The following is a 27,567-nucleotide window of genomic DNA, read 5'->3' as shown; positions in this document are numbered from 1 at the left end:
TTTCCTTCCACCTTTTAGAGGTCTTTGCATCACATCAATACTTGGTGGTGGGTGTAGGTGGCACATGGTGTTCTTTGTACAACTTTCCTTTTGTTTGATAAAAAAAAATTTTGGGTCCGTATATTTTAACCTAAGCATATTATTAAAAGTTAAGTTTTACGTAATGCATATCCTCAATATTTACTTGTGCACACTAACACTTTTACAAAAGAGACTGTTTTCTTCTGCCTACCTGCCTCAGCTACTATTCTAATCATGTCACCCACCTGATGCCACAAATCTGATGCCAAATTCTCCTTTTTTCAGCCGTATTTTTCAGCTGGTTTTTAATAGCGATTTGCCGCAAATAAATTCGGACAGTAGTGAATTTTGGAGAAAATTCGGCTAATTGGCCGAATCAAATTTTTCCAAAATTTGCTCATCTCTAGTTATGGGTATATATTTTTTATTTGCTTGCCCTTTACCTTGTTTCTACATTTATTAGTTTTTCCAAGTGGTTCCAACAGTCTTTTTTTTTCATGTTATGTTTTGGCCTGAAAAATTCACTTGGATTTGTGCACATTTGGTTTTTATTGATTTCCTGTGATTTCTCATGAAATATTTATGAAATACTGAGGAACTAGAAATGTCAGAGTTTGGGACATTAGTAACAAAGCCACGGCTTCATGTTGCTTGAGTTCTTAATTTAATGGCAACCTATAAACGACACATAAGCAACAGATTATTGTAGACACAATGCTGCCATAGGGATGAAGCACAGCAGCGTATGCCATACTCAGTGCCCCCTCACCCCTAGTGGTATCTTGAATGCTCTTTTTGCAGCTCATAAAAGACGATAATCTGTTTGGAAAACCCAGACACAGTTCTCAATGAAAGGCACAATATGACAGACAGGCAATTGTTAGCTATCAGACTTTGTCTTAGTAGAGTAAAAAAAAAATATATGGCTTAGGTGAATTCTTACATAAGTATAAACTCCTCATATTTTACCCCATTAAAGATTTAAGCCTTGCATATTGTACAAAGAAAAAGAGCAGTTCTCAAAAAGAGCAGTTCTTCTGGTAATTCCACAGGTAATATATGACGTTGACGACTATAGGGTCTCAGTCTTGAAAAGATTACATCGATTTTTTTAAATTTATATTAATTTACATTAGATTCCCAAGTTTAATGTCCCGGCATTTACTTTGAACTAATAATGTATGACCACAAAACTCAAGGAGTCACATGGCGGCACAATGACAGAGCCCAGAGGTGTCAGCAGCCTGACAAGACCATAGGGCCTCACAATAGAAAAGATTAAAGATATTTTGTAAATTTTTTATTGAAGATTTTAGATACATGAAATTTTTTTAAGTTTAATCTAAGGTGCCAACAGCATAAGGAGACCATATGGTGACATTTTTAGGTAATGATGAGACCATACGGCCTCACAATCCCTAAGATAAAATGATAAATTTTATAATTTTAATTGAAGATTTATGGTAGTTAGTTTTACCATAAAATGTTTTAGATAATGTCCCAGCAGCATGAGGAGACCACATGGCTGCAAAATGACAAAGCCTGGAGGTGGCACCAGCATGAGGAGACCAAAATGTGGCAGACTGACCAAGCCTGGAGGTGGCATCAGCAAGAGTAGGCCATATGGTGACAGAATGACACAGCCTGGAGGTGGCGGCAGCCTGACCAGACTAAAGGGCCTCACAATTTAAAAGATTAAAGATATTTTTTTTTAAATTGCATGGGGCCATGTTAACATCCACTGGATACTTGATGAAAAACTGCCACATCGCAGAGTAGCTGAATTTCAACAGTCCGCACTAACTGACTGCTACTGCTGCCGACTCCTGGGACCCCTGCTCCACTACCTCCCGGTCAGGTACGCTGCCACGAAGCAGGTGGTCTACCCCGGGCACGTTTGGCTCTAGACTTCCCACTGCTACCACCATGCTGACTCAATTGCTGCCTCACGGGAAGCCTGCCAACCCTCATTTCCTGATGATGAAGCCGCATCCGCCATTTTAGATGCCCTGGAGCCTGGACTGCACTAAATGGAGTTTAATGAAGCGATTCGCGCAATCAAATTTTTCCTGAAATTTGTAACTAATTCGATTCGTCAGATTTGATTTGCTCATCCCTAATTATAACTACATGCACTAAATTAGTATTTTTAAAATTGTCATCTTTTGACCCCTATAACTTTTTTTTATTTTTCTGCATACGGGGATGTATGAGGGCTTATTTTTTTCGCCGTGATCTGAAGTTTTTATCAGTACCATTTTTTGTTTTGATGGGACTTTTTTTAATCACTTTTTATTAGTTTTTTTAGGGTATACAAAATGACCAAAAATACGCAATTTTGGACTTTGGAAGTTTTTATGTATACGCCATTGACCGTACAGTTTAATTACCCTGGCTATGATGCGGGGTCAGCCCGTGACCCTGTGTCTTAGCAAGGGAGCGGGACCAGGGCACACAGGTATGCCCTTGATCCTTTAGGTGTTTTTTACTTGTTTAGTCTTGATAGGAGATTTTCATGAGCAATCACTAGATTACTTACACACATCAATGCAATAGAAATATTGTGCTGATTTTTTTTTAAACCAATACAGATTGCATGAAAAGAGTTTGTATGACCTGGCTGCCATAGAAATTATTTGTCACCCCCCCCCCCCCCACCACCACCACAACTCAACCGTGGAGGGACGATTGACAGATGCGACACTTATCAAGTCACACTCAACATGCCTTAATAGCTATTGATCACAGCTTCTAAAGCAGCCAACAGCTGTCTGGGTATGCTGGGAGTTGAGGTTTTGCAACATCAGGGGGGCCACAGTTTCACCACTAATCTATAGGTTTAAACCACAGTATCAGGCAAGTTAGCTTTAAGATATAGCCAGCAACCGCCATATCTAGGTTGCATTTTTGGGCCAAGGTCCCAATACCAATGTCCTCATGTGCACATATTACTGTGGGCTACAAAAAGACATTCTCACATAGTGGAATACAAACGGTGTCTTTTAAGTTTGTGACACTGGGGGTAGCAGCACAATGGTAAGTTTGTTTGCAGAGATGAGCCATAGCTGACTAAACTTCATGGGAATAGAGAAAGAGGGAAATTGCCCTGACTGAAGACATCACCTGTGATTTACCTGCACAGTATTCTATGAAATATCTATAGGAATACTATCTTATTTAGAGCTAAGCCTGCCAAGTTACAAAAGCTTTGATATACATATGCTGTTTCCGATATACATATTGGGCCTGATTTACAAAGGCTAGTGCACCAGATATTTTGGCAAAAAATCCTAAAAACCCTACTAACTCTCCACTTTACTCAGAAAACCAAACACAGGGGTGTGGCCATCAGGAAAAAGGGGTTTGAAATTTTTGAAAGAAACCTACAAATTTATTAATGTTTCAACATAAAATGTGGTGGGTTTGAACTCTGAAAAACCTGACAGCTCAAAGCAGGTGTAAAAAAGAGCAAAATGTAGGGAAAATCACCAAATACAAGATACAATAGTAAATACCATGGAAAAATACCTGTCGGAAATAAAAACCCACAAAGCAAGCTACAAAAACCGACAAAGGAAACAAAGGCCCATTGTTTTTAGGCCGGAGGTGGAATAAGGCAAAACATCTGCCTTAGCTTTTGCCTCTATTGGCTTAAGCATTTCTGGTCTAGGTTCTGGATTAGTTTATGACTTGTATAAGTCTATATCCATTTAGAATGTATGGTGTGGGGTCTAAATTTATTTGGGGATCTGTGTAGCGTCTGTTTTAGTTTAAACAGCTTGGGGGTATGTATTTACAGAGAATGGTCTCGAATCTGTATTAAGTTAGGAGAGTTGCTTTGGGATGTATACTTACTTAAGGATCTGGATTTATTTCATGTTATTTATTTAGGGGTATGCTTTTAAGTCTTTAATTAATTTAGAAGTTCTGGTCTGTGCTCTGTATTTGAGGAGGCATGGTGGTCAGGGATCTGAATTTATTTAGGGGGGTCTAGGGTTTGTATTAGTTTACAAGGTCACATTAGGAGTCTGTTTTGGGGTCTGCACTTGTTAGGGAGCATGTGATTCCGGGTCTGTAATTATTATCAAGTTTTGTCTGGCATTAACCTCTTAAGGACCAAGGACGTACCGGTACGTCCTGAGTCCGCTCCCGCTCTATAACGCGGGGCCACGGCGTGGCCCCGCATCATAGTGTGTCGTGCCCGGCCTCTAACAATGACTGGGACCCGTGGCTAATAGCGCGCGGCATTGATCGTGCTGCCGCACGCTATTAACCCTTTAGACGCGGCGTTCAACTTTGAACGCCGCATCTAAAGTGAAACTAAAACATTGCCGGCAAGCTCAGGGGTTGTTCGGGATGTTCGCGGCGAAATTGCGGCATCCCGAATAGCTGAGACACAGCAGGAGGGTCCCTTACCTTGCCTCCTGGTGTCCGATTGCCGAATGACTACTCAGTGCCTGAGATCCCGGAATGAACAGTCAAGCGGCAGAATCATTGATCAATGGTTTCCTATGAGAAACCATTGAACAATGTAAATGATCAGTATGTGCAGTGTTATAGCCCCCTATGGGAGCTATAACATTGCAAAAAAAAGTAAAAAAAAAGTGAATAAAGATCATTTAACACCTTCCCTAATAAAAGTTTGCCCTTTTCCCATAAAAAAAAAAACTGTGTGAATAAAAATAAACATATGTGGTATCGCCGCTTGTGGAAATGACCGAATTATAAAAATATATCGCTAATTAAACCGCACGGTCAATGGTGTACGCGCAAAAAAATTCCAATGTCCAAGATAGCATATTTTTGGTCACTTTTTATATCATGAAAAAATTAATAAAAAGTGATCAAAAAGTCTGATCAATACAAAAATGCTACCGCTAAAAACTTCAGATCATGGCGCAAAAAATGAGCCCTCATACCACCCCATATGCAGAAAAATAAAAAAGTTATAGGGGTCAGAAGATGACAATTTTAAACGTATAAATTTTCCTGCATGTAGTTATGATTTTTTTCAGAAGTACGACAAAATCAAACCTATAAAAGTAGGGTATCACTTTAATCGTATGGACCTACAGAATAATGAGAAGGTGTAATTTTTACCGAAAAATTTATGGTGTACAAACAGAAGCCTCCAAAATTTACAAAATGGCGTTTTTTTAAAAATGTTGTCTCCCAATAATTTTTTTTCTATTTCGCTGTAGATTTTTGGGTAAAATGACTGATGTCTTTACAAAGAAGAAATGGTGGGAAAAAATAAGCCATAATATGGATTTTTAGGTGGAAAATTGAAAGAGTTATGATTTTTTTAAGGTGTGGAGGAAAAAAACTGAAGTGCAAAAACGGAACACCCCTGGTCCTTAAGGGGTTAAAGGGGTTATCCAGGAATTTTAAAAAACAGAGCTAATTTATTTCAAAAACAGACTCCACATCTGTCCCTAGGTTGTGTGTGGAATTACAACTTGGTTCCATTCACTTTAAAGGAACTGGGCTGCAGAACCACACCCAATCTGAAGACAGACGAGTGTTTTTTTTAAATAAATCATCTTAGTTTTTCTATTCCTGGATAACCCCTTTAATTTTTTTCCTAAGGTCTGGTCTGAGTCTGCATTATTTGGGGGTGCAGTCTAGAGTGTGTGTTTTTGTGTTTAGGGGTCAGTATTTATTTTGAGCCCAGGGGTCTGTATTTATTTTGGGTGGGTTCAATCTGGGCTCTATTCATTTTTGGCAGTCATAAAGTCATATGCAAAATTCATGATAAATTCATGATAAAATAAAAATGTTAATAAAATCTTTGGGCATTGCTTATCATATCACTTCTTCCTGATATCAACACATCAAAGAAAACAAGTAGTGTGTAAGTCTGTGTGTATTTTCTGTATACTGTATGTGTGCAAATGAAAATTTCAGCCTATCCCTGATTGAGGGTGTCAGTGAATGCACACTTTCCACTGGCAGCCTGTATGGAAGGATTCCTGCATGCTGAGCTACCAGCTTAGATGAGTAAAATAGAGAAAAGGAGGGAAAAGGATGGAGTGCTTCTGCTGGTAATGACGGGAATGAGAACGCCACGGTAGCGCAGGACGATATTTATTAAAATAATTAGGACAACGCGTTTTGGCGCAGGCACGCGCCTTCCTCAGGTCCACAAAACAATCAAATTGCTGCATCCTGGGGTATGTTGCTGTACTTATGGATGCCACCATTGATTGTTTTGTGGACCTGAGGAAGGCACGTGCCTACGCCGAAACGCGGTGTCCGAATTCTTTTAATAAATATCATCCTGCGCTACCGTGGCGTTCTCAGTCCCGTCATTACCAGCAGAAGCACTCCATCCTTTTCCCTCCTTTTCTCTAGTTTACTCTGCTACTACACTTCCATACCCTTGTGGATACGGAAAAGGGAAAGTGAGCTGCACACTGCACATATTCCACCCACTGCACCACCGCCACTGGGTCTTGCCTGTTCTGCTGGACCACCCCAGTGGATCAGGTGTGACACCCAGTACGAGGTGGGGGGGGAGGGGTCCCATCCATTTTTTACTATAACAGCACACCAGAGAGTGCCCCTCTTTTTTCTCTCTGCCTTTGCACCACCAGTTTAGATGTAACCAGTGATTGGGTCACAGACAGTGCTGGGTACTCTGGGGGAGAGTAAAACACTGGACACCTGGCATTAAACTCAGAAATGTTCCCATTCAATCCTTTACTACCAATAAATCAATCACTGAGCAGCACAGAAGATCAGTGGTTAGTACTGTTGCCTTGCAGCACTGTGGACCTTGGGTAAAATCCCACTAAGGACAACATCTGGATGGAGTTTGTATGTTTGCATGGGTTTCCTCATGTACTCCTGTCTTCTTTCACACTCCAAAAATATACTCATGAATTTAATAGATGTGAGCCTTAATGGGAACAGAGAGCGATTTGAATAATAAGTTTTGTACAGCGCTGAAGAATATGTTTGCATTATATATATATGTATATATATATATATATATATATATATATATATATATATATATATATATATATATATATATTCATATATATATATATATAAAACTCAATGTGTGTGTGTATGTGTGTGTGTATGTTCCACAATCACGACCAAACGGCTAAAGATATTAACATGAAACTTGGCACACATGTTACTTATATGTCAACAATAAACATAGAATAGGTCATTTAACCCTTACTCACCCCCATTTGCCAGGGTCGGGGTTTTTGTTTAAAGTTCCATACAAGTCTATGCGAAATATATATTATAGCTTCCAAACGGCTGGAGATATTTCGATAATACTTGGTCACATGTTACTTATATGTCCACTTAAAATATAGGATAGTTAATTGAACCCTTAACTACCCCCATTTGTGAGGGTCGGGTTTTTGTTTAAAGTCCCATGCAAATCAATGGAAAATGTGTGTTCTCACATAACTTCTGTACGGCTAGAGATATTTGAATACCTGGTAGACATCTTACAGGTCGGGATATGAGGAAGGGATGGGAGGTCGGGATAGGAGGTCGGGATAGGAGGTTGGGATAGGAGGTCGAGATAGGAGGTTGAGATAGGAGGTCAAGATAGGAGGACGTCGGTCAAGAACAGTGGCAGGAAGTCCCCTTTAGGCGCAAAAAAATTCTCCAGATGGAATCAGGCAGGATAATATATTTAAAAATACAATATTTTATTTAATCCAATGACGGGTTTCGGGTATACACCCTTCCTCAGATGCCAATCTGAGGAAGAGTGTATACCCGAAACACGTCATTGCTTTAAATAAAATATTGTCTTTTTTAAATACATTATCCTGCCTGATTCCGCCTGGAGAATTTTTTTGCGCCTAAAGGGGACTTCTTGCCACTGTTCTTGACCTGCTCCATTGTGGACGGACGCCAGCCTGTAACCACCATCCCATGGCTTTTGCAATTCCTCCAGGAATCCAAGAAACGTCTGCACCCATTGATTTGGGTTACATGCGCATACTCTTTGCGCTCCAGGTGAGCACAATAACATCTGTTAATTTTACCTAACATCTGGGATAATGCACTAGGCGCCTCGTGTGGTCTTTCTTTTCTCTCTCTTTGTCCAAGAAAGAAGGACGGGATGGTCGGGATAGGAGGTCAGGATATGAGGTCAAGATAGGAGGTCAAGTTAGGAGGACGGGATATGAGGACAGCATAGGAGGTGGAGATAGGAGGACGGGATAAGAGGACAGGATAGGAGGATGGGATATGTCAGGATAGGAGGTCGAAATAGGAGGGCGGGATAGGAGGTCAGGATAGGAGGTTGAGATAAGAGGTTGAGATACGAGGTCAGGATAGGAGGTCGGGATAGGAGGTCGAGATAGGAGGTCAAGATAGGAGGTCAAGATAGGAGGACGGGATAGGAGGACGGGATATGAGGATGGGATAGGAGGTCGGGATTTTTGTTTAAAGTCCCATGCAAATCAATGGGAAATGTATGTTCTCACATTACTTCTGTACGGCTGGAGATATTTGAATACCTGGTACACATATTACAGGTCGGGATATGAGGACGGGATGGGAGGTCAAGATAGGAGGTTGAGATAGGAGGTCAAGATAGGAGGACGGAATGGTCGGGATAGGAGATCGGGATAGGAGGTCATAATAGGAGGTGAAGTTAGGAGGTCGGGATAGGAGGACGGGATATAAGGACGGGATAGGAGGATGGGATAGGAGGTGGAGATAGGAGGATGGGATAGGAGGACGGGATAGGAGGTCAGGATAGGAGGTCAAGATAGGAGGGCGAGATAGGAGGTCGAGATAGGAGGTTGAGATAGGAGGTCGAGATAGGAGGAAAAACCGGGCAACGCCGGGTACTAAGCTAGTATATATATATATATATATATATATATATATATATATGTACAAATATATATGTGTGTATATATATATATATATATATATATATATATATATAAGGATTAAATTATTTCTCTAAGATTTATTCCTAAAAATATTAAAATTGTGAATAAAAAAAAGTACAAGCTCTAAGATATCACAAAGCTTCTGTGACATTGCTTTCTAAAATAAAGTGATGCAAAAGAAAATTACAACTAACAGTTTCCTTGGGGTTTTAATACATTTCCACATTCATAGGCTTTTTACAGTGATTCATGCATCTGCAATTTCTGAATTGGGGTTTATTTTTTTTGCACACTTGGTTTTACTAATAGGAATTTCTGCTAGTTATAATGGACTTCTTACTTAACCCCATTCACTTCACTTCATTGTAGAGTAGCCTGGCCATCTGGCGCTGAATGGGGTTAATAGATGACAGCGACTTTGAGAAACCAACAGCATTCACACTTTTCTTTCTGCCTTAAAATATTTAGCTGCTTAGGAGGATAAAAGCTTCGAACAACAGTAACGCAGCAGTTTTGAATTCATTCCCAGTGTTAAGAGAAAATATTGCAGCCAAAAGCACAGAATTGACATTTCCTTTTCATAATGGTCTGATCCTGATGCGATTTGGACAGCAGCAACCATTAGTTAACCCCTTCTTAAAAAAACAATTCGAAACATTTTTAAAGGGAACCAATCAGCATATTTAACATATATAACGCTTGATAACGCATTATTTATGCTAAAATCATTATCCTCATATCATTTTTTTGCCTTTTCATGTATAAAACATGATCAAATATGGTTTATAGTATTGCATATGTCAGCCAATTACAATAAGACAATTAAGTGGTTCTCCACATGTTACATCATATTAGTATTTACCTACATAGCTTATAGGACATTTAGATTTGAGAATTTGCCCCATAGTGTGCTATGAAGTGATGGAACCTACTGGGATAGTATTTACTTAGTCCCAGGGACAATGTATAAGACATCTTCTTAGCTCCATCATTGTAAGTTAACAAACTCTTTGTCAGGTCCATCAGGTTGGACCTGTCGAAGAGTTTCTTAGCTCGAAACATGTTGTACGTTTTACCCTTAATAAACCTTTTTTTATTTCCAAGTCCGCACTTGACGGCTATTTATTTCAGCATATATATTTTAGGAAATGTAAAATATGTGTAGCTCACTTAGGATAAAAGAAATAATGTGCTTGAGGTTAAAGGTGTTGCCTTCACCCAAAAGGCCTAATGTAATATGTAGAAATTATAAATAAAAAATATTTATGTGAACCAGTCCTCAAAAGCACAGGGGAGAGAAAAAGGAAAAGACTAGTGGAGATGGGATCCAAGAAATGGTCTTTATTATATAAAAAGGATATATATGGCCAATCGCCTAGCAGGGCCCTTGCTAAAGGCGAATGGAATATACTGGGTAAAAAATAGATATAATAAAAAATACAGAATATAGTAGGATTAAAATGAGATAAATATGATGGGTAAGTAGCACCAAAGAAAATTCATTAATTAAATATCTGCTGCATATATCAGGAGAAAACGTTCTCAGTCCATGTAATTCATAGGGATATTTCAATGAAAAATCCACAAGAAATGTCCAGAATGAAAAGTCCCAATTAGTTTGGGTGTGTCCGGAGTAACGGTATATGGTAGTGAGTGTAGCCACAATAGCTACAATAGGAAATTCATGGACAGGTAATGCAGACAATGTGGCAAACACTGTCAGCGATGAAGATGCCAAGTCTCGGTGCACAGCACCACTCACCCTCCTTTGGAGTCCTCAGGTCCGGGCTGGCACGGCTGAGTCCGGCACTCTGGATATCAATGCCCGCCTGGGTGGTATGCTGGGTGAATGGCTGAATCTCCAGGGGTCCGAGTGTCCTGGGCTGGCACGGGAGGCGTCCGGCCTTGGGGAGGATGATGTCCAGGAGTAACTCTGCCGACCGGGGCTGTGAGAGGATGCAGGTAACAGGTGGTGCGGATTGCACGTATGAATAAGGTGCTAACAGCGCGCGTGCAGCAGTGGTCCCGGAATCGTGGGCATCCAGCTGTTGCAATTGGAATATGGCAGATACAGTCTATTTGAAGTGATATACACTTATGGATAAGGTGCAGATAATGGGCTAGACGCGTTTCAAGGCCGCGGGCCTTTTCTTCAGTAGCTATAGGTGTGGATAAAGGGTGGAAATGCTGGTTTTATATAGTCTCCATGCAGTGATGATGTAATACTAATTGGAAAAGAGGAAAAAGTGGAGACTGGAAGTTTCAGGTATGTTGTAAAATGGGTAATGGATCCAGATAGAGAATGGGAATAGGGAAGAGAAGAAAGAAAAGAAAACATAGGGATAAAGATGGTGAATTAGATATGAGTGTGAGTCAGGAGAAAAAATAAATAGATAAAAAAATAAAAAAAAATAATGGTCATTGGGTATGTGTAGAGATGCACTATGGATCAAGACTATAGTGGAAATCATGAGAAAAAATATGAATAGTAAAATTCTTAAAAGGTGTGTGAAAAAATAAATAAAAATAAAAATAAATAAATAAATATTTTGATAAAAAAGTGAACAACTGCAATGCAAGATATGATAATGTATTGATAATGATGTAAATGGTACATATGTAGTTTATGGTGTGTATAGAAATTAAAATTATATAAAGTTAAGCCACAGTGGGAATGGATTAATTGATGAAATTTAGTAAAAATGTATATAAAAATTAATTGATAAAAGATAGAAATTAATTAATAAAAAATATGAAAATGGATGAATATGATAAAAAAATATAAAAATGTAAAAAAGCAGGAGGAGGGCACTTCAAAGGAGAGGTCCATAGACATGTTCTGTGGATAGTCTTGGGGAGGCTCACCCCCAAGGGCCGTCACTGGGTCGATAAACGGCCAGCCAGTGACGGGTCATGAGGGAGAGCCACGCTACAAGATAAGATCAAAGGAACCCAAAGACTTCAAGCTCTGCGTTCAATCCTCTTGGAATTATGGTGTCAAAATCAAAAATCTTTCTTGATTCTGCTTTGGACATCTTCATAATGTAGTCACCACCTCGCCAACATCTTCTTACATTTTGGATGGCTAGAAAAAAGAGATCTGATGGATTTTGATTATGATGTTCAATGAAGTGGAGGGATAATGGATGTGTTTTTAACCCTTTTTTTATATTGTAGATGTGTTCTGAAATGCGTATTTTTAATTGTCTCTTTGTGCGGCCTATGTATTGTTTTCCGCATGTACACTGGATTAGGTAAATTACTCCCTTGCTGTGGCAGGTAAGACATTCAGATATTTTGTGTGTAGTTGTTGGATGTAGAAGTTATTTCAGTGATTTTTTGGGGAAAGTTGGTGATTTTACAAGCTGAGCAACTTCCACATCTGTGGAATCCTTTAGTTTGTAGCCATGTGGATGATGTTTTGGGATTGGTTGGTTGTCTGACAGTGGGGGCGACTTGGATGCCCAAATTTGGGGCTTTGGTGTAAACTATAGGTGGGTGTAAGGGGATATTTTGACCCCACAACCGAATTTAGTAAAGAATTGAAAACGTTATGCGATAATGCACTACAATCTGACATTATCTCATCAAAAGAATATGATTTTATTCTAGGGACACAGGAAAGACTACCTGTCTTTTACTGTCTCCCCAAAATCCATAAAGACTCCACCAACCCCCCTGGCCGCCCCATTGTATCAGGGATAAATTCATTAACATCCAACTTGTCCCAACTCATTGACCGTTTGCTTCAGCCTATCGTCCAAACTACAGAATACTATCTTAAAGACACTACTCAAGCCATACAGATATTAGAAAACATCAAATGGGAACCTGAATACACTCTAGTCTCTTTGGATGTGAGCTCTCTGTATACGATTATCAAACACACTGATGGCCTAAAAGCAGTCCAACATTTTTTAACTAAAGATGACATTTTACCAGAACAGATAGATTTTATCCTTCAAGCCATTAATTTCATTTTAACCCACAATTATTTTTATTTTGAAAACGAATTTTATCTACAGGCCACCGGCACCGCCATGGGTACGAGATTCGCGCCCAGTTACACAAACATGTTTATGGCAGCCTGGGAGGAACGATACATTACTCCCAGGATCGGCGCGGATCTCGTACTATGGCGGCGCTACATTGATGACATTGTTTTTATTTGGAAAGGCCCTAAATGTTTGTTGGAAGATTTTATCCAAGAAATTAACATTAACAATTTGAACCTAAATTTTACCCCCCATATAAGCACAGGCACTTTAGAATTCCTTGATCTTTTAATCACTATAGATATACCTAAATTAACCTGCAGTACGTACCATAAGCCTGTAGCCAAAAATAGTTTTATTCTTTTTAATAGTTGCCACCTACCCAGGTGGCTTTTAAACGTTCCAATGGGCCAGTACCGCAGGCTTAAAAGAAACTGCACTTCACAGACTAAATTCGAAGAAGAAGCACAAACCCTTACTGACAAATTCTTGGAGAAAAACTATCCAAAAAACATTTTAGACAAATCTTTTAATCAAATTCGTATTTTAGACAGATCATCAATTTTTATTCCTAAAGAAAGAGATCCACTATCACAAACCGATGATCCAAAAATAATTTTACCATTTAACAAAGATTATAAAAAAATTGAGAGGATCATCAAAAACAACTGGCATTTTTTAATGAAGGATAAAATCATCGGTCAAAATATCCCCTTACACCCACCTATAGTTTACACCAAAGCCCCAAATTTGGGCATCCAAGTCGCCCCCACTGTCAGACAACCAACCAATCCCAAAACATCATCCACATGGCTACAAACTAAAGGATTCCACAGATGTGGAAGTTGCTCAGCTTGTAAAATCACCAACTTTCCCAAAAAAATCACTGAAATAACTTCTACATCCAACAACTACACACACAAAATATCTGAATGTCTTACCTGCCACAGCAAGGGAGTAATTTACCTAATCCAGTGTACATGCGGAAAACAATACATAGGCCGCACAAAGAGACAATTAAAAATACGCATTTCAGAACACATCTACAATATAAAAAAAGGGTTAAAAACACATCCATTATCCCTCCACTTCATTGAACATCATAATCAAAATCCATCAGATCTCTTTTTTCTAGCCATCCAAAATGTAAGAAGATGTTGGCGAGGTGGTGACTACATTATGAAGATGTCCAAAGCAGAATCAAGAAAGATTTTTGATTTTGACACCATAATTCCAAGAGGATTGAACGCAGAGCTTGAAGTCTTTGGGTTCCTTTGATCTTATCTTGTAGCGTGGCTCTCCCTCATGACCCGTCACTGGCTGGCCGTTTATCGACCCAGTGACGGCCCTTGGGGGTGAGCCTCCCCAAGACTATCCACAGAACATGTCTATGGACCTCTCCTTTGAAGTGCCCTCCTCCTGCTTTTTTACATTTTTATATTTTTTTATATCATATTCATCCATTTTCATATTTTTTATTAATTAATTTCTATCTTTTATCAATTAATTTTTATATACATTTTTACTAAATTTCATCAATTAATCCATTCCCACTGTGGCTTAACTTTATATAATTTTAATTTCTATACACACCATAAACTACATATGTACCATTTACATCATTATCAATACATTATCATATCTTGCATTGCAGTTGTTCACTTTTTTATCAAAATATTTATTTATTTATTTTTATTTTTATTTATTTTTTCACACACCTTTTAAGAATTTTACTATTCATATTTTTTCTCATGATTTCCACTATAGTCTTGATCCATAGTGCATCTCTACACATACCCAATGACCATTATTTTTTTTTTATTTTTTTATCTATTTATTTTTTCTCCTGACTCACACTCATATCTAATTCACCATCTTTATCCCTATGTTTTCTTTTCTTTCTTCTCTTCCCTATTCCCATTCTCTATCTGGATCCATTACCCATTTTACAACATACCTGAAACTTCCAGTCTCCACTTTTTCCTCTTTTCCAATTAGTATTACATCATCACTGCATGGAGACTATATAAAACCAGCATTTCCACCCTTTATCCACACCTATAGCTACTGAAGAAAAGGCCTGCGGCCTTGAAACGCGTCTAGCCCATTATCTGCACCTTATCCATAAGTGTATATCACTTCAAATAGACTGTATCTGCCATATTCCAATTGCAACAGCTGGATGCCCACGATTCCGGGACCACTGCTGCACGCGCGCTGTTAGCACCTTATTCATACGTGCAATCCGCACCACCTGTTACCTGCATCCTCTCACAGCCCCGGTCGGCAGAGTTACTCCTGGACATCATCCTCCCCAAGGCCGGACGCCTCCCGTGCCAGCCCAGGACACTCGGACCCCCGGAGATTCAGCCATTCACCCAGCATACCACCCAGGCGGGCATTGATATCCAGAGTGCCGGACTCAGCCGTGCCAGCCCGGACCTGAGGACTCCAAAGGAGGGTGAGTGGTGCTGTGCACCGAGACTTGGCATCTTCATCGCTGACAGTGTTTGCCACATTGTCTGCATTACCTGTCCATGAATTTCCTATTGTAGCTATTGTGGCTACACTCACTACCATATATCGTTACTCCGGACACACCCAAACTAATTGGGACTTTTCATTCTGGACATTTCTTGTGGATTTTTCATTGAAATATCCCTATGAATTACATGGACTGAGAACGTTTTCTCCTGATATATGCAGCAGATATTTAATTAATGAATTTTCTTTGGTGCTACTTACCCATCATATTTATCTCATTTTAATCCTACTATATTCTGTATTTTTTATTATATCTATTTTTTACCCAGTATATTCCATTCGCCTTTAGCAAGGGCCCTGCTAGGCGATTGGCCATATATATCCTTTTTATATAATAAAGACCATTTCTTGGATCCCATATATATTTTAGCATATATAACGCTTGGCAATGCGTTATATATGCTAAAATCATTATCCTCACCATCCCCGTGGGACCTTTGTGCCCCCAGGGATGGTGAAGATATAAAGTTATAAAGTCCCCCCGGGCCACGAGGCAAGTAGTCCCCTGGGCGGGGACTTACACTTAACAGCTTCTGTTGCTTCGCATTGCTCCGGCCGAGGCTCCGCCCCGACAGCTTGAATGACTGTACGTGTCACCGCTCTTCTCCCTAAGCAGACGGAGCAGAGCGGTGACGTGAGCCGTCATTCAAGCCATCAGGGCGTGACCATGACCACAGTGAACGGAGCTGGTAAGTGTAAGTCCTCGCCCAGGGGACTGCTTGCCTGCTCAGCCCGGGGGTGACTTTATAACTCAATATCTTCACCATCCCTGCGAGGGATGGTGAGGATAATGATTTTAGCATATATAACGCATTGCCAAGCATGATTGGTTCCCTTTAAAGGGGTACTCTGGTGCCAGAATGTTAAACAGATTTGTAAATTACTTTTATTTAAAAATCTTAATCCTTCCAGGACTTCTCAGCTGCTGTATACTACAAAGGAAGTTCATTTCTGTTTGAATTTCTTTTCTGTCTGACCACAGTGTTCTCTGCTGACACCTCTGTCCATGTCAGGAACCTTCCAGAGCAGGAACAAATCCCCATAGCAAACCTATCCTGCTCTGGACAGTTCCTGACATGGACAGAGATGTCGGCAGAGAGCACTGTGGTGAGACAGAAAAGAACAATTCAACTTCCTCTGTCATATACAGCAGATGTCTCTACACTGCCCACCTCCGGTAATCACCTCCGTGGGACAGACAAGCTCTGGGGGGGGGGCAATAAAAGAGGGACGCTAGTATGAGGTCACTCTAGGGAACTGAAATAAGTAGCCGTCAATTATAAAAAAAATTATAATAATAAAAAAAAAGGTTTATTAAGGGTAAAACGCGCAACACGTTTCGAGCTAACAAACTCTTTAACAGGTCCAACCTGATTGACCTGACAAAGAGTTTATTAACTAACAATAATGGAGTAAGGAGATGTCTTATACATTGTCCCTGGGACTCAGTAAATACTATCCCAGTAGGTCCCATCACTTCATAGCAAACTATGGTGCAAAGTGTCATATCTATATGTCCTGTAAGCTATGTAGATGAATACTAATATGATGTAACATGTGGAGAACCACTTAATTGTTTTTTTGTAATGGGCTGACATATGCAATACTATAAACCATATTTGACCCTGTTTTATACATGAAAAGGCAAAAAAAAATTACATATGAGGGACATAATATGGATGTATTTTGTCCCCCCGTATTATGGCTGCTTTAAAGGGGTTGTGCGCCGCCCAACTTTTCGGAGCTTCGCACGCAGCGTCCGGAAGTTCATTACTCCAAACACTGTGTGCGGGCTTCCGTGTTCACGGCCGCCCCTTCTACCAAAGTCTATGGGAAGGGGGCGCGACCGCTGAGTAATGAACTTCCGGACGCTGAGTGCGGAGCTCCGAACGGAAGGGCAGCGCACAACCCCTTTAAGTTTTGGTCATGCTTTACTGAAACTGGTCCAACATAGAGTCACAAATAATGAGGTATTCATCAATTATGTATTATTAATTGCCAGATTTATTCTAAACCTTAAAGGGGTACTCCCGTGGAAAACTTTTTTTTTAAATCAACTGGTGCCAGAAAATTAAACAGATTTGTAAATTACTTCTGTTAAAAAATCTTAATCCTTCCAATACATTTTATGGGCTGTATACTACAGAGGAAATGCTTTGTTTTTGGATTTCTCTGATGTCATGACCACAATGCCCTCTCCTGACCTCTGCTGTCCATTTTAGGAACTGTCCAGAGCAGCATATGTTTGCTATGGGGATTTTCTCCTGCTCTGAACAGTTCCAAAAATGGACAGCAGAGGTCAGCAGAGAGCACTATGGTCATGACATCAGAGAAATCCAAAAAGAAAAGAATTTCTTCTGTAGTATACAGCCCCTAAAAAGTACTGTAAAGATTAAGATTTTTTAATAGAAGTGTTTAACTTTCTGGCACCAGTTGATTAAAAAAATAAAAATAAATGATTTGGGAGTACCCATTTAAGGTTATTAGAAAAGCATCCCTTTCTTTTTTTAAATGCTGACATAGTGATCACCCTTATTAAAGTATAGCATTCATAGTTTAACTACTCTAACTGTAAAAAATTCCTGTCTAATAAGCTTGATGTTTCTAATAATCCATGTTTCTAATAAGCTTGATGCTTTAATAATATGGTCATATTAAGTGAGACCTGCCATCCCAACTAATAAGTTAGATGACCATCTTTAAACTACTATTTAAAATATGGCGCATAAAAATTGTGATACATAAAATTCTAAATATTCTATATTTCAGTGCTGAAAATATGTAACAATAAGGTGAAGGAGTAACCGTAAATGATCTGTATGATAGGGCACCAACAGTTCATCTGTATTGGCAATAGCTTTATTCCTCTAATCTGTTGAATGCCTCAGCACTTTCTATAACATTGTGATCAATCCCTTTATAACAATTCTGAATGAAACAATTGGACAGTATTTTTCTGCTCAGTATTTAAATTTTGTACATGCACTTAGTATAAACTGTAGTTTCACTGACTTTTTTTTATCATAATCAGTCTACTAGAAAATTATTAAAGAATACATGTACATTGCAAGACTTGAGAAAACCAACCCTGCAGCACAGAGCCGGTACATGTATTCAGACCACACAGTGTAAATAAAATATTACAGATGATTGCAAGTCATCTGAAGTCAAGGAAACATCATCACAGATTAAGGCCTTGTTTTCATTTCTTCAGGGAATAGCAGAAAGTTGCTCCGTAAAGACTGTTCCTGTAGTGTCTTGCCATCATCTATTCTGTTCCTGCCTAATACAGCAAGTTAAGAACACACTTTTGGGTTTAGTGTATAGGTCTCTTGGGAGTTAAGGGGACAAGGCAAACGTGTTTTTATTGTACTTTATTTTCTGCTTCCTACTTGACCTGCCGTGACATTTTTAAGTACGAACTGTTAGACTTTGTGGTGAAGTGCAGAAAACACGTCTGCAGTATAACAAGGGATCATTTTGGGGAAGAATTCTCATCTCGAATCCCAGAGCACAAAAGCTTCTCATAGTGAAAATTGACAAGTGGAAGTGTAAATCATCTGCTACAGAATGTCGCTGGACTAAATTACCACTGTGCATCAATGTTGTCACACTGGCATTAGCAGGAAAGTTCCGAATATTCATGTCTGGCACAGAATTACTTATAAAAAAGTGCCACTTTTATGGTACTTAAAGCAACTGCCCTAAAAATAGCTCCTGTAGTGGATGATGTAGTTCAGCACTTGTGACGTGGAACTTACGTTTCCAATCCTTCTTTACATGTCTTTATATTAATTTATTGAAGCATTTTCCCTGCAGTATGAAAAAATTAATAATAAAGGGAATGTTTTAACATTGTGGCCAAATTTCAGCCAAATGTGGCAGCCGCAATGTTAGAACATACCCTCAAACACTAACAATGTTTATGAGCTGGGGGGATTACTGATTCTTTTTAGAGCTGGCTGTTATCATTTCTCTTTACTACAAAGATGAATTGCATATCTCACTGTCTGCAACATACTTGTATTCATGAGTATTAGGCAATTTTTCTAAACCAACAGAATATATTTAATATGTAACCCATCATACTACCCATAAATCTTTGAGTATGATAAAATAGTTAACCGTCCTCTACTTATATCTATTTATAGAATATTGGATAACACAATGACAGTCATTACAGCCCTCCTTCAGGATTTTATGTACACTCAATGAACACCCCTGTGCGGTAGCCATATTGGCTTTCAACTATGGTTCCCAGAAACAGGTACTCCTAGGTAAAAATTAAACAGAAGAAAAAATGATTACTGGATTGTTCCTGCAGCCCTTTACATCAAGTTCACTTTTCACATATCTCCTATTCTAAAATGTGCGGCCAACAAAGGCCCATTTTTAGGCAGGGAAAAACAAAACAATCAGCCAGTGAACATGCGATTGCCCATTCATCAGCTGATTGCTGACCCTATTACACAGGGTTATATAGGCGTGTTCAGCTCATAATTGCTCCCTGTAATAGGGCCTTAATACATCCTTAAAATCAGCTTCTCTGTCACTAGTTTATGCTGCCCTCACATAGGGCAGCATAGTCCCAATGATATTCTCTTTAAAAAAAAAAAATCTTCAGTAAAATATATGAATAAGTCCACATGAAAGAGAATGAAAAAGATTCCGGCACCTCTATCACTCTCCTTAGTAATCCAAATACAATGTTCTGTGTGTGCCGACAGCAACCGAATGCCAAACTGTGGATCAATGTGGGTGGTGCTACACGCCCATCAAACATATGAAATCACTGCACAAAAAGAAAAGTAAATTGCGGAGTAGCTCACCAGATCCTAGGTCAGTGGTGTCGGATGTCACATCTCGGTAAGGTGGCAGGAGGACGAGGAGGCTGTGATGGTACAGGGGGAATCAGGCGTCAGGGCCACAGCCGTATCGCACCATTAGGTGCTTCATCATATAGGGGCCTGACGAAGCACCTAATGGTGCGATACGGCTGTGGCCCTGACTCCCGATTCCCCCCGTACTTTCACAGCATCTCCGTCCTCCTGCCGCCTGACCGCAATGTGACATCCGACACCACGGACATGGGATCTGGTGAGCTGGTCTCCAATTTTCTTTTCTTTTTGTGCAGTGAAAATATATAAATGTTTCACTCATTTCACAACACAACATGAACATAAAAAGTAAACTTTATCTTTAACGCTTTGTTTTATTTTTGGTCCATATTTGTGACGTTAGACACAGTTCTACTATTGTATTCGCACATTGCTCCTTTAGCTATAATGCACCCAGTTGTCTACTACCACAAAGTGTTTTAAATCACATCACAATAGAAAAGTCAAGTCTCCTCGCTATTGTCAGTTGACTGAGCTTCACTGCCTGAGCTGGTCTAATTCTGAACATACAGAGGGATTAGCACAAACGCAATAATCCATGACATTGATTGGCAGTTTTTCAAAATTATAGCTCCCTACTTACAAAACTTGGTAAACCCAAAGCCTATTAATATGCGCACCATAATAAAAGGAGAAAGGAGCGGTATGTTCAGGAGGGGGAAGACTTGCCATTAAACAAACAATGCTTAAGAAAGGCAGCCTTAGTCTCTCAATCAAACATCTGGGATTCAGAGAATGCTTTCTAGTAACCAATGAGACAGCACAACAGGATTCACTATAATCCCAGTTGTAAAATGTGGTCCACGCTCTGCAGAACAAACAGATTGCAAAGGGGAGCAATGAAAACAATTTTAAGTTTATTAGACTAAGATAGGGGGCAATTCAGTGGGATATTATGTCTTCACACATGGCGGATTCAGTAAAAAGAACTTTAACTTGGGAAAAGAGAAACTAAATTACAAATTCATAAGCAATTGATGTGACCATTAAGGGAATAAACTACTAGCTTTAAACTTACAAGTATCTATGTTAGAGGTTTTGATGCTTCAATACTCTATTTGCAATAAAACATCCTGCAGTGATTTTAGGTTGAGAACAAACTGCTGTCTCTAGGCTAGAGAGGTGTTCTGGTGCATTGTACAAATCTAACCACCCAAGTGTGGGCTGGTCCAATATTCAGTTTACATAGAGTCGATGCTTCTTGAAGACAGTCAATGAAATGCTAGAGTGATGTCACTGTGAGAAGGACGTGTTCTCTTACGCATATTTTTAACTGGCTATTTTTGACAGTCAACTTTTGCTATAATTCTAAAAGACATTATTAGTTACTGTAAGTAGTGTGATGCATACATTAACAATCTTCTGATATTTTTCCATCACTTTAATGCTTCATCTTGCAAATCCCACCATTAACCCAGTATCTTGTTAGATCAAAAGGAAGCAGAATATTCTGATGCGCTTTTCTTTGATCCTTTTTCATTATTCACTTTACAAAGCCTTAAGTTAGCAGAGGAGATGTATAAAATAATAATTCGATTTTGTTAGGAGTAAATTTCTCAATGTTAAGGTAAATTTATAACTTTATACATATCAACCAATTATCCACAATCCCCCTTTTTATATTTCCATATGTTTAGTTTTGCATAATGACTACTTTTATTGATAAATAATAATACTGTATATAACTAATTTGTTCCTTTACTGTCAGCCAATATAATGTGGCAGATTAAATGACATTGCTTACATTGGTGCTTAGGCAGGTGCTAAAACAAAAAAAATTAAACTTACTTACCTGCCATCACAGAGCTCCAGTCCTGCTGTGCAGTGCTTCAAGATTCAGATTTGGCACGTGGAATCATCCATTCAGTGGCTGAGACAGCACACGTGTGGCTGTTGATTGGCAATATCAATATTGAGGGGGCAATATCATGTGCCAACCCCGAACTACTATGCAGTAGGGCCGAAGCTCTGTGATACTGGAGGAGTAAGAAAGGTAAGTATAGGCCTACAATGTGCAGTTTATAAAATTGTATCTACATCAGCAGAGAACCATTGAGTCACCTCAGTCACTAGGGCGATCATTATGTAACTGTTTCTTCACTCCAATTACTAGAACCCTATGAAAAAATTCCAATTTTACAATGTCTGTTTTCAATACAAACTAGACACAGGAACTAAACTAAACACAATATATAAAAGATTGCCTTCAAAGGGTATTTTTGTACAGTTTTTGTCAGTTTTGGGAATAATATTGTAATTCTCACTAGGTACCCCTTGTATTGGCTAGCACAGTCTCTAAGTCCTAGTGGCTTGCATGGCTGGACATAAAGATGCTTCTGGCCCTTGGTGCAAAATATGTAAGGGCTGTATTACATAGTCAAACCCCTGCCCAAGACAAGCACTGACCTCTTAGACCAGCATTCATTTATGGAGCTAATTATATGGCTCGATATCAGGCAGCAGGACCACACAAATGATCGCTGGAATCATTTGTGTGGCCCTTTACTATTATCATTTATAGACCCCATATCGTCTATTACATTGGAGATGTGACGCTGAGAAATAGGGATTTTTTGACAAGTTAAAACTAAACAATCAGCTGACAAATTAACCTATTTGGCCCTGTGTAATAGGAACCCACTGCTGTACTGCAACATACTACACAGGTACTGTTGGTACCTTCTAGACACCTGGGTCTCACCCTTTCAAGTTTTGACCTTTTGTGGTTAGCTTGGGCATCCATCAAATAAAGTAGGTGCCCCTGACTGGAACAATAATAAATAAATAAAAAAAACAACAGCCATAAACTAAAAACAATAAAATTTGCTTCTTTAATGAAAGTGCTTAATTTTATCTATGCAGAAAGGAGTAACACTTGTCTCTGGGGGTTACTCACATGGCCAGTACATTGTGTTCTAGAACTGACTCAGAGTTAAACAAGTGCAAAGGATTCTGGATGTGCGAATGTAAATGAGCATAGAAAGTTACTTGTAGGGCAAAGTTATTAATCATGTCTCCGTGTATATATGGCTTCAATTAAGATTGTTGATAAAATTTGAATTATGAAAAGATACCTTAGGATATGTCCTGAAACTGATTATATTCTTACTCAAAGTATCAAGATTTTTTAAATTAAGACTGTAACCCCGCTGTTGCTGGAGTGAGCAATTCTGTTGAGAGAGTATAATAATCTAAAATACCTTATCTGCCAGGAGAAACAATCTGGTTCTAATGCACTGGGGACAGTATTTGACCTTTTTAGTCACATTTGGTTGTTCAAGCAAACAAAATCTATATTTTCATGAAATGCATAGGGACAGAAAGAGGAAATTTAAATTAATCTGTAAAGACAAAAACTATGGTGCTTGCTACTTGTTCCTATAATTTATTTTCCTGGCACTGTAAGCACATTGCCTACTAATTAATCATCCGACAAAGAGGTCCTTGATACCGAACACATCCAGACACATCCTTAGCAAGTTGTGTACAGCCATAGGCCACTCTGCAGCAGCTAACCTATCTCATGATACAGTCTGAGGTTTTAGGACTCGGAAATGTTATTCTAAATTTGGAAAAATGCTGAGTTGAAACTAGTATTAATATTTATATACTGTTTTTCTAATACAACTATATCATACAAAAAATATCACTACATATGTTCTAGATTATTGTATATCTTGTACAAGACGATTGCTGTTGTCAGACTTGAAAAAGGACTGAAAGAAAAAAATGTGGTCCAGTTAAGACAGACATATCTACTTATGCATCCATTATAGCTGTTTTATTTGTCAATCATCATGTAGACACTATGTATACTATACATGTGAACAATATGGCCATTATAAATTTATATAATTGTTAGTGGGACTGAATATTTGCACCTGCCATGGTTATGAAAATGTTGGCCTACTTACACTACCAGTGATAAGTTTTCAGTAATGCCAACTAAGTGATAGCAGTCTTATGCTTTAACAACTAATTTAGGCCACATGTGTAACCTTCCCTTTCTAGATTGATCTCTATTGATCCCAACTACACAATGAATGGGGCTCGGAGCAGTTGGCTCTGTTCACTGCATAGTGGCCTGGCCTCGTTACTGCAGCTCAGTTCCCATTCAATATATAAATGCTGATAAATAAAAGGAACTTATGTTTAGGAGAAGCTTTTAAAAACCAATTAAAGTACTGTATATTTTCAGTTGCTCCTTAATGAAACCTTATTTTCCCCTTTACCACCAATAAGGAGGACACATTTGTCAAAAATTGTATGAAACAAATATTTTTTCTTCCCAGTAACAGTATTTATCCTGTCCATGTTCTTCCTTTATATCTCTTTTTACTTATGAATCCACTTAGTTAAAAGCCGTAGTGGCAGCCATTTGTGATAGCAGCGTAAGGCTAGGTTTCCACACATGTTTCTTTTTGGCATTAATTGGAAAACTGCAACTACAGTCATTGAGCCAAAGCCAGAAGTGTATTCAAAAGGAATAGGAAATATAAAGGAAGAAATTATACTTCTCCTTCCTACTAGATCCATTTCAGGCTTTGGCTCAAAAACTGCAGTGGCAGTATTGCAAAAATGGCCAGAAAAAAACCTGTATGAAACCGAGCCTTACACAGTTTCCTGCTCAGGCCTAGAGATAAAGGCCGAAGCAGTTAACTTTTTTCCTTGCTATCCTTATGCCCATATGGACAGGGAATGTCTTCATAAGACAACCCTTTTAAGCACAAAATATACTTATAGGTATTTGTTCTTCAATTCAAACCTATGTTTTTTTTGCCTATTTTTATTTTATAACTTTTATTATTTTTAACTTAGGTGAAAAGTCATTATTATGGACATTTTTATATGGAAATGTCAAAGTCTGTTGTTTATTTCATTACATGTTGCTATTGTTTCTAGACTTCATTATGCTTCATTGTTATTTAGTTTTAGAACATTGGTCAAAAACTTTTTTAATTCATTCTAATCCACATGCTTAAAAGTCTTTGGCCAGAGTTCACAATTACATATGATCATTGTCAAAAGCAATGCCCCATTAAGGTTTGCCACAACTGCTGTGATACAAATCCTGTTACCTTTTTATAGAAACTTTGATAACTATATGTTATGCAACAGTCTTTACATGTACACCCATGTTGCGGGAAGAAATTGATAATGCTACAGTTGCCCGAATTATTGTAAATATAAATTATTGCCATTTAGTAAGAACATAGCATGTCTCCGAATTACACTAACCATTTATGAATTTCTTCTAAATTTGCATTCTGCAGTTGAAATGTAAAGGCTCCCTTGATGGAACAAAACACAGTTATACAGTGATATGTTGTATGAGAATAAAGCAATATGTGCCTCTTTCGATGCCCGTCGTTTGCCTACCAATGGTGCAGTGCTCCCCATTCCAGCCCTCTCTGCATTCACATTTTCCATCTTTGCAAGTTCCGTGTTCAGTGCAGCGAGGGTGGCAAACACGTTGGTCACATGCCACGCCAGTCCACCCTTCTTCACAGCGACATGCTCCACCAACACAAACGCCATGAGTACCACAGTCCACAGAGCATACCTCTGCAACGAACAAGAGTGGAAAGTAAAAAATACGAAACTGCTGCTAATTGGCTAAAATAAATAAGTGCTTAAGAACTTAGTCATTGCATGCAGCTGTGAATGGACATGAAGCCACCATCAGTACAGTACCTAAAATAAAATTCATATACCACCTCAATCACCTCTGAAATGTGTCTATTCGTCTGTGAATCAAAATTATATTTGCATACAGGGACCATACAAAATATCAAAACACTTTGCAGATACCTAAGGTATAAATTCCATTGCCAGACAGTCTATCTATCTATCTATCTATCTATCTATCTTTCTATCTATCTATCTATCTATCTATCTATCTATCTATCTATCTATCTATCTATTGTAAGAAAGCAGCTGCTAAAATGAAGGATGGGAGCTATGTATCATAACATTGGAGTTTGGTTCCAGGTTTTGGCAATGAATGAAGAAGAGTGTTGGAGTCCTGAACCTAATTTTACCAGTGCGTGAGCACTGCCAGGGAGTAGCAGAGAGGGGTTTCTCTGAAACAAGAGCATCTCCTGTATGTTGGATACTGCTACACTGCACCAAAAAAAGTTAACTTTTGAGACTTATCCCCTATCCAAAGCATGGGGTATAAGATGTCTAATCGCGAGGGTCCCTCTGCTGGGGATCTCCGCGATCTCTGGCGCAGCATCCCAGTCACCATGCGTGGAGAAAACTCCACTCTGTGCCAGATGTCTGGCAACTACAGACACCACGCCCCCTCCATTCATTTCTATGGAAGGAGGCATGACAATTATGGAACATGAATGGAGGGGGCATGGCGTGACGCCACAAACACGGAAGCTCCAATGTTCCATGTTCCGGACGCCGCAGCTGCCGGCCCCGAGATAGCGGGGGTCCCCAGCGGTGGGACCCCCCGAGATCAGGCATCTTATCCCCTATCCGTAAGATAATGGATAAGATTTTTTGGGGCGGAGTACCCCTTTAAGGGCAAAGAGGGTTAAGTTTCTATTATACTGCAAGTGGAATGTATTGCTGTATCTGAACTGTTACAATAGACCCAAGACTATTAAACTGTGACACCTGCCTGTTTGGTTCTGTTTGCCTGCTGAAAACTGTTTGAAGGGTCCCGTTCTACACTATCTACCTACCTATCCAGTTTTTATCTTCTTTTCTCTAGTTAGTTTAAATATGATTATGTATTATGATGTCTACCGATTCCATAAAATAAGCAACCACTTTTGAAACATCTTATACTCGGTTATTTCAACTGGAATTTAAATGTTAGTTTTAAGCTTTTTATGTTTTTTTTTTTATGGTTGTAGAAAACAAGCCTAGAAAATAATTGCAAGTCCAAATAAACAACAAAAAAAAGCTCATTGGTGGCTGAATGCGGTGGTAAAATACAATTAAGTGCTCATTGCTGTTTTCTCGTTCACTGGTTCACCTCTCCTCTGCAGTAAAATGATGATTGAGCTTTGTCTTATGCATCATTCATAGACCATTATACTACACATTGGATATGCTTTCAGTTATTCCCAGAATTATGTTCACATTACTATTTAAAGGCGACTGAAATGCCGAAGAGCTTTAATTTGAGATTATATCAGTGTGTCATCAGACAACCACATCCATATATACATCAGGTGACTTAAATTGTGTTATATATATATTAAT

At 38.9% G+C, this 27,567-nt stretch overlaps 1 protein-coding gene and 1 long non-coding RNA gene across 13 annotated transcripts in view; one reads left to right on the top strand and one right to left on the bottom strand.

Annotated features, from left to right (window-relative positions):
- Positions 1–19,721, top strand: part of LOC130267156 (uncharacterized) — a 33,443-nt gene extending 13,722 nt beyond the window's left edge. The window contains exon 3 of the long non-coding RNA XR_008843071.1: positions 19,597–19,721. This is a non-coding gene — a long non-coding RNA (uncharacterized LOC130267156). The remainder of the gene's footprint in view (positions 1–19,596) is intronic.
- Positions 1–27,567, bottom strand: part of TENM2 (teneurin transmembrane protein 2) — a 2,592,228-nt gene that overhangs the window by 207,052 nt on the left and 2,357,609 nt on the right. For 10 of the 12 annotated variants that reach the window (XM_056575104.1, XM_056575105.1, XM_056575107.1 and 7 more), the window contains one exon: positions 25,696–25,908. In XM_056575104.1, coding sequence (XP_056431079.1) covers positions 25,696–25,908 — 213 coding nt within the window. The remainder of the gene's footprint in view (positions 1–25,695; positions 25,909–27,567) is intronic. The other 2 variants (XM_056575106.1, XM_056575109.1) reach the window with 1 other exon arrangement.

The sequence above is a fragment of the Hyla sarda genome, chromosome 4 (genome assembly GCF_029499605.1).
Source record: "Hyla sarda isolate aHylSar1 chromosome 4, aHylSar1.hap1, whole genome shotgun sequence".
NCBI classification, from domain to species: Eukaryota; Metazoa; Chordata; class Amphibia; order Anura; family Hylidae; genus Hyla; species Hyla sarda.
Note: the sequence above shows the minus strand (reverse complement) of the source record. Positions and strands in the feature narration are given on the sequence as shown.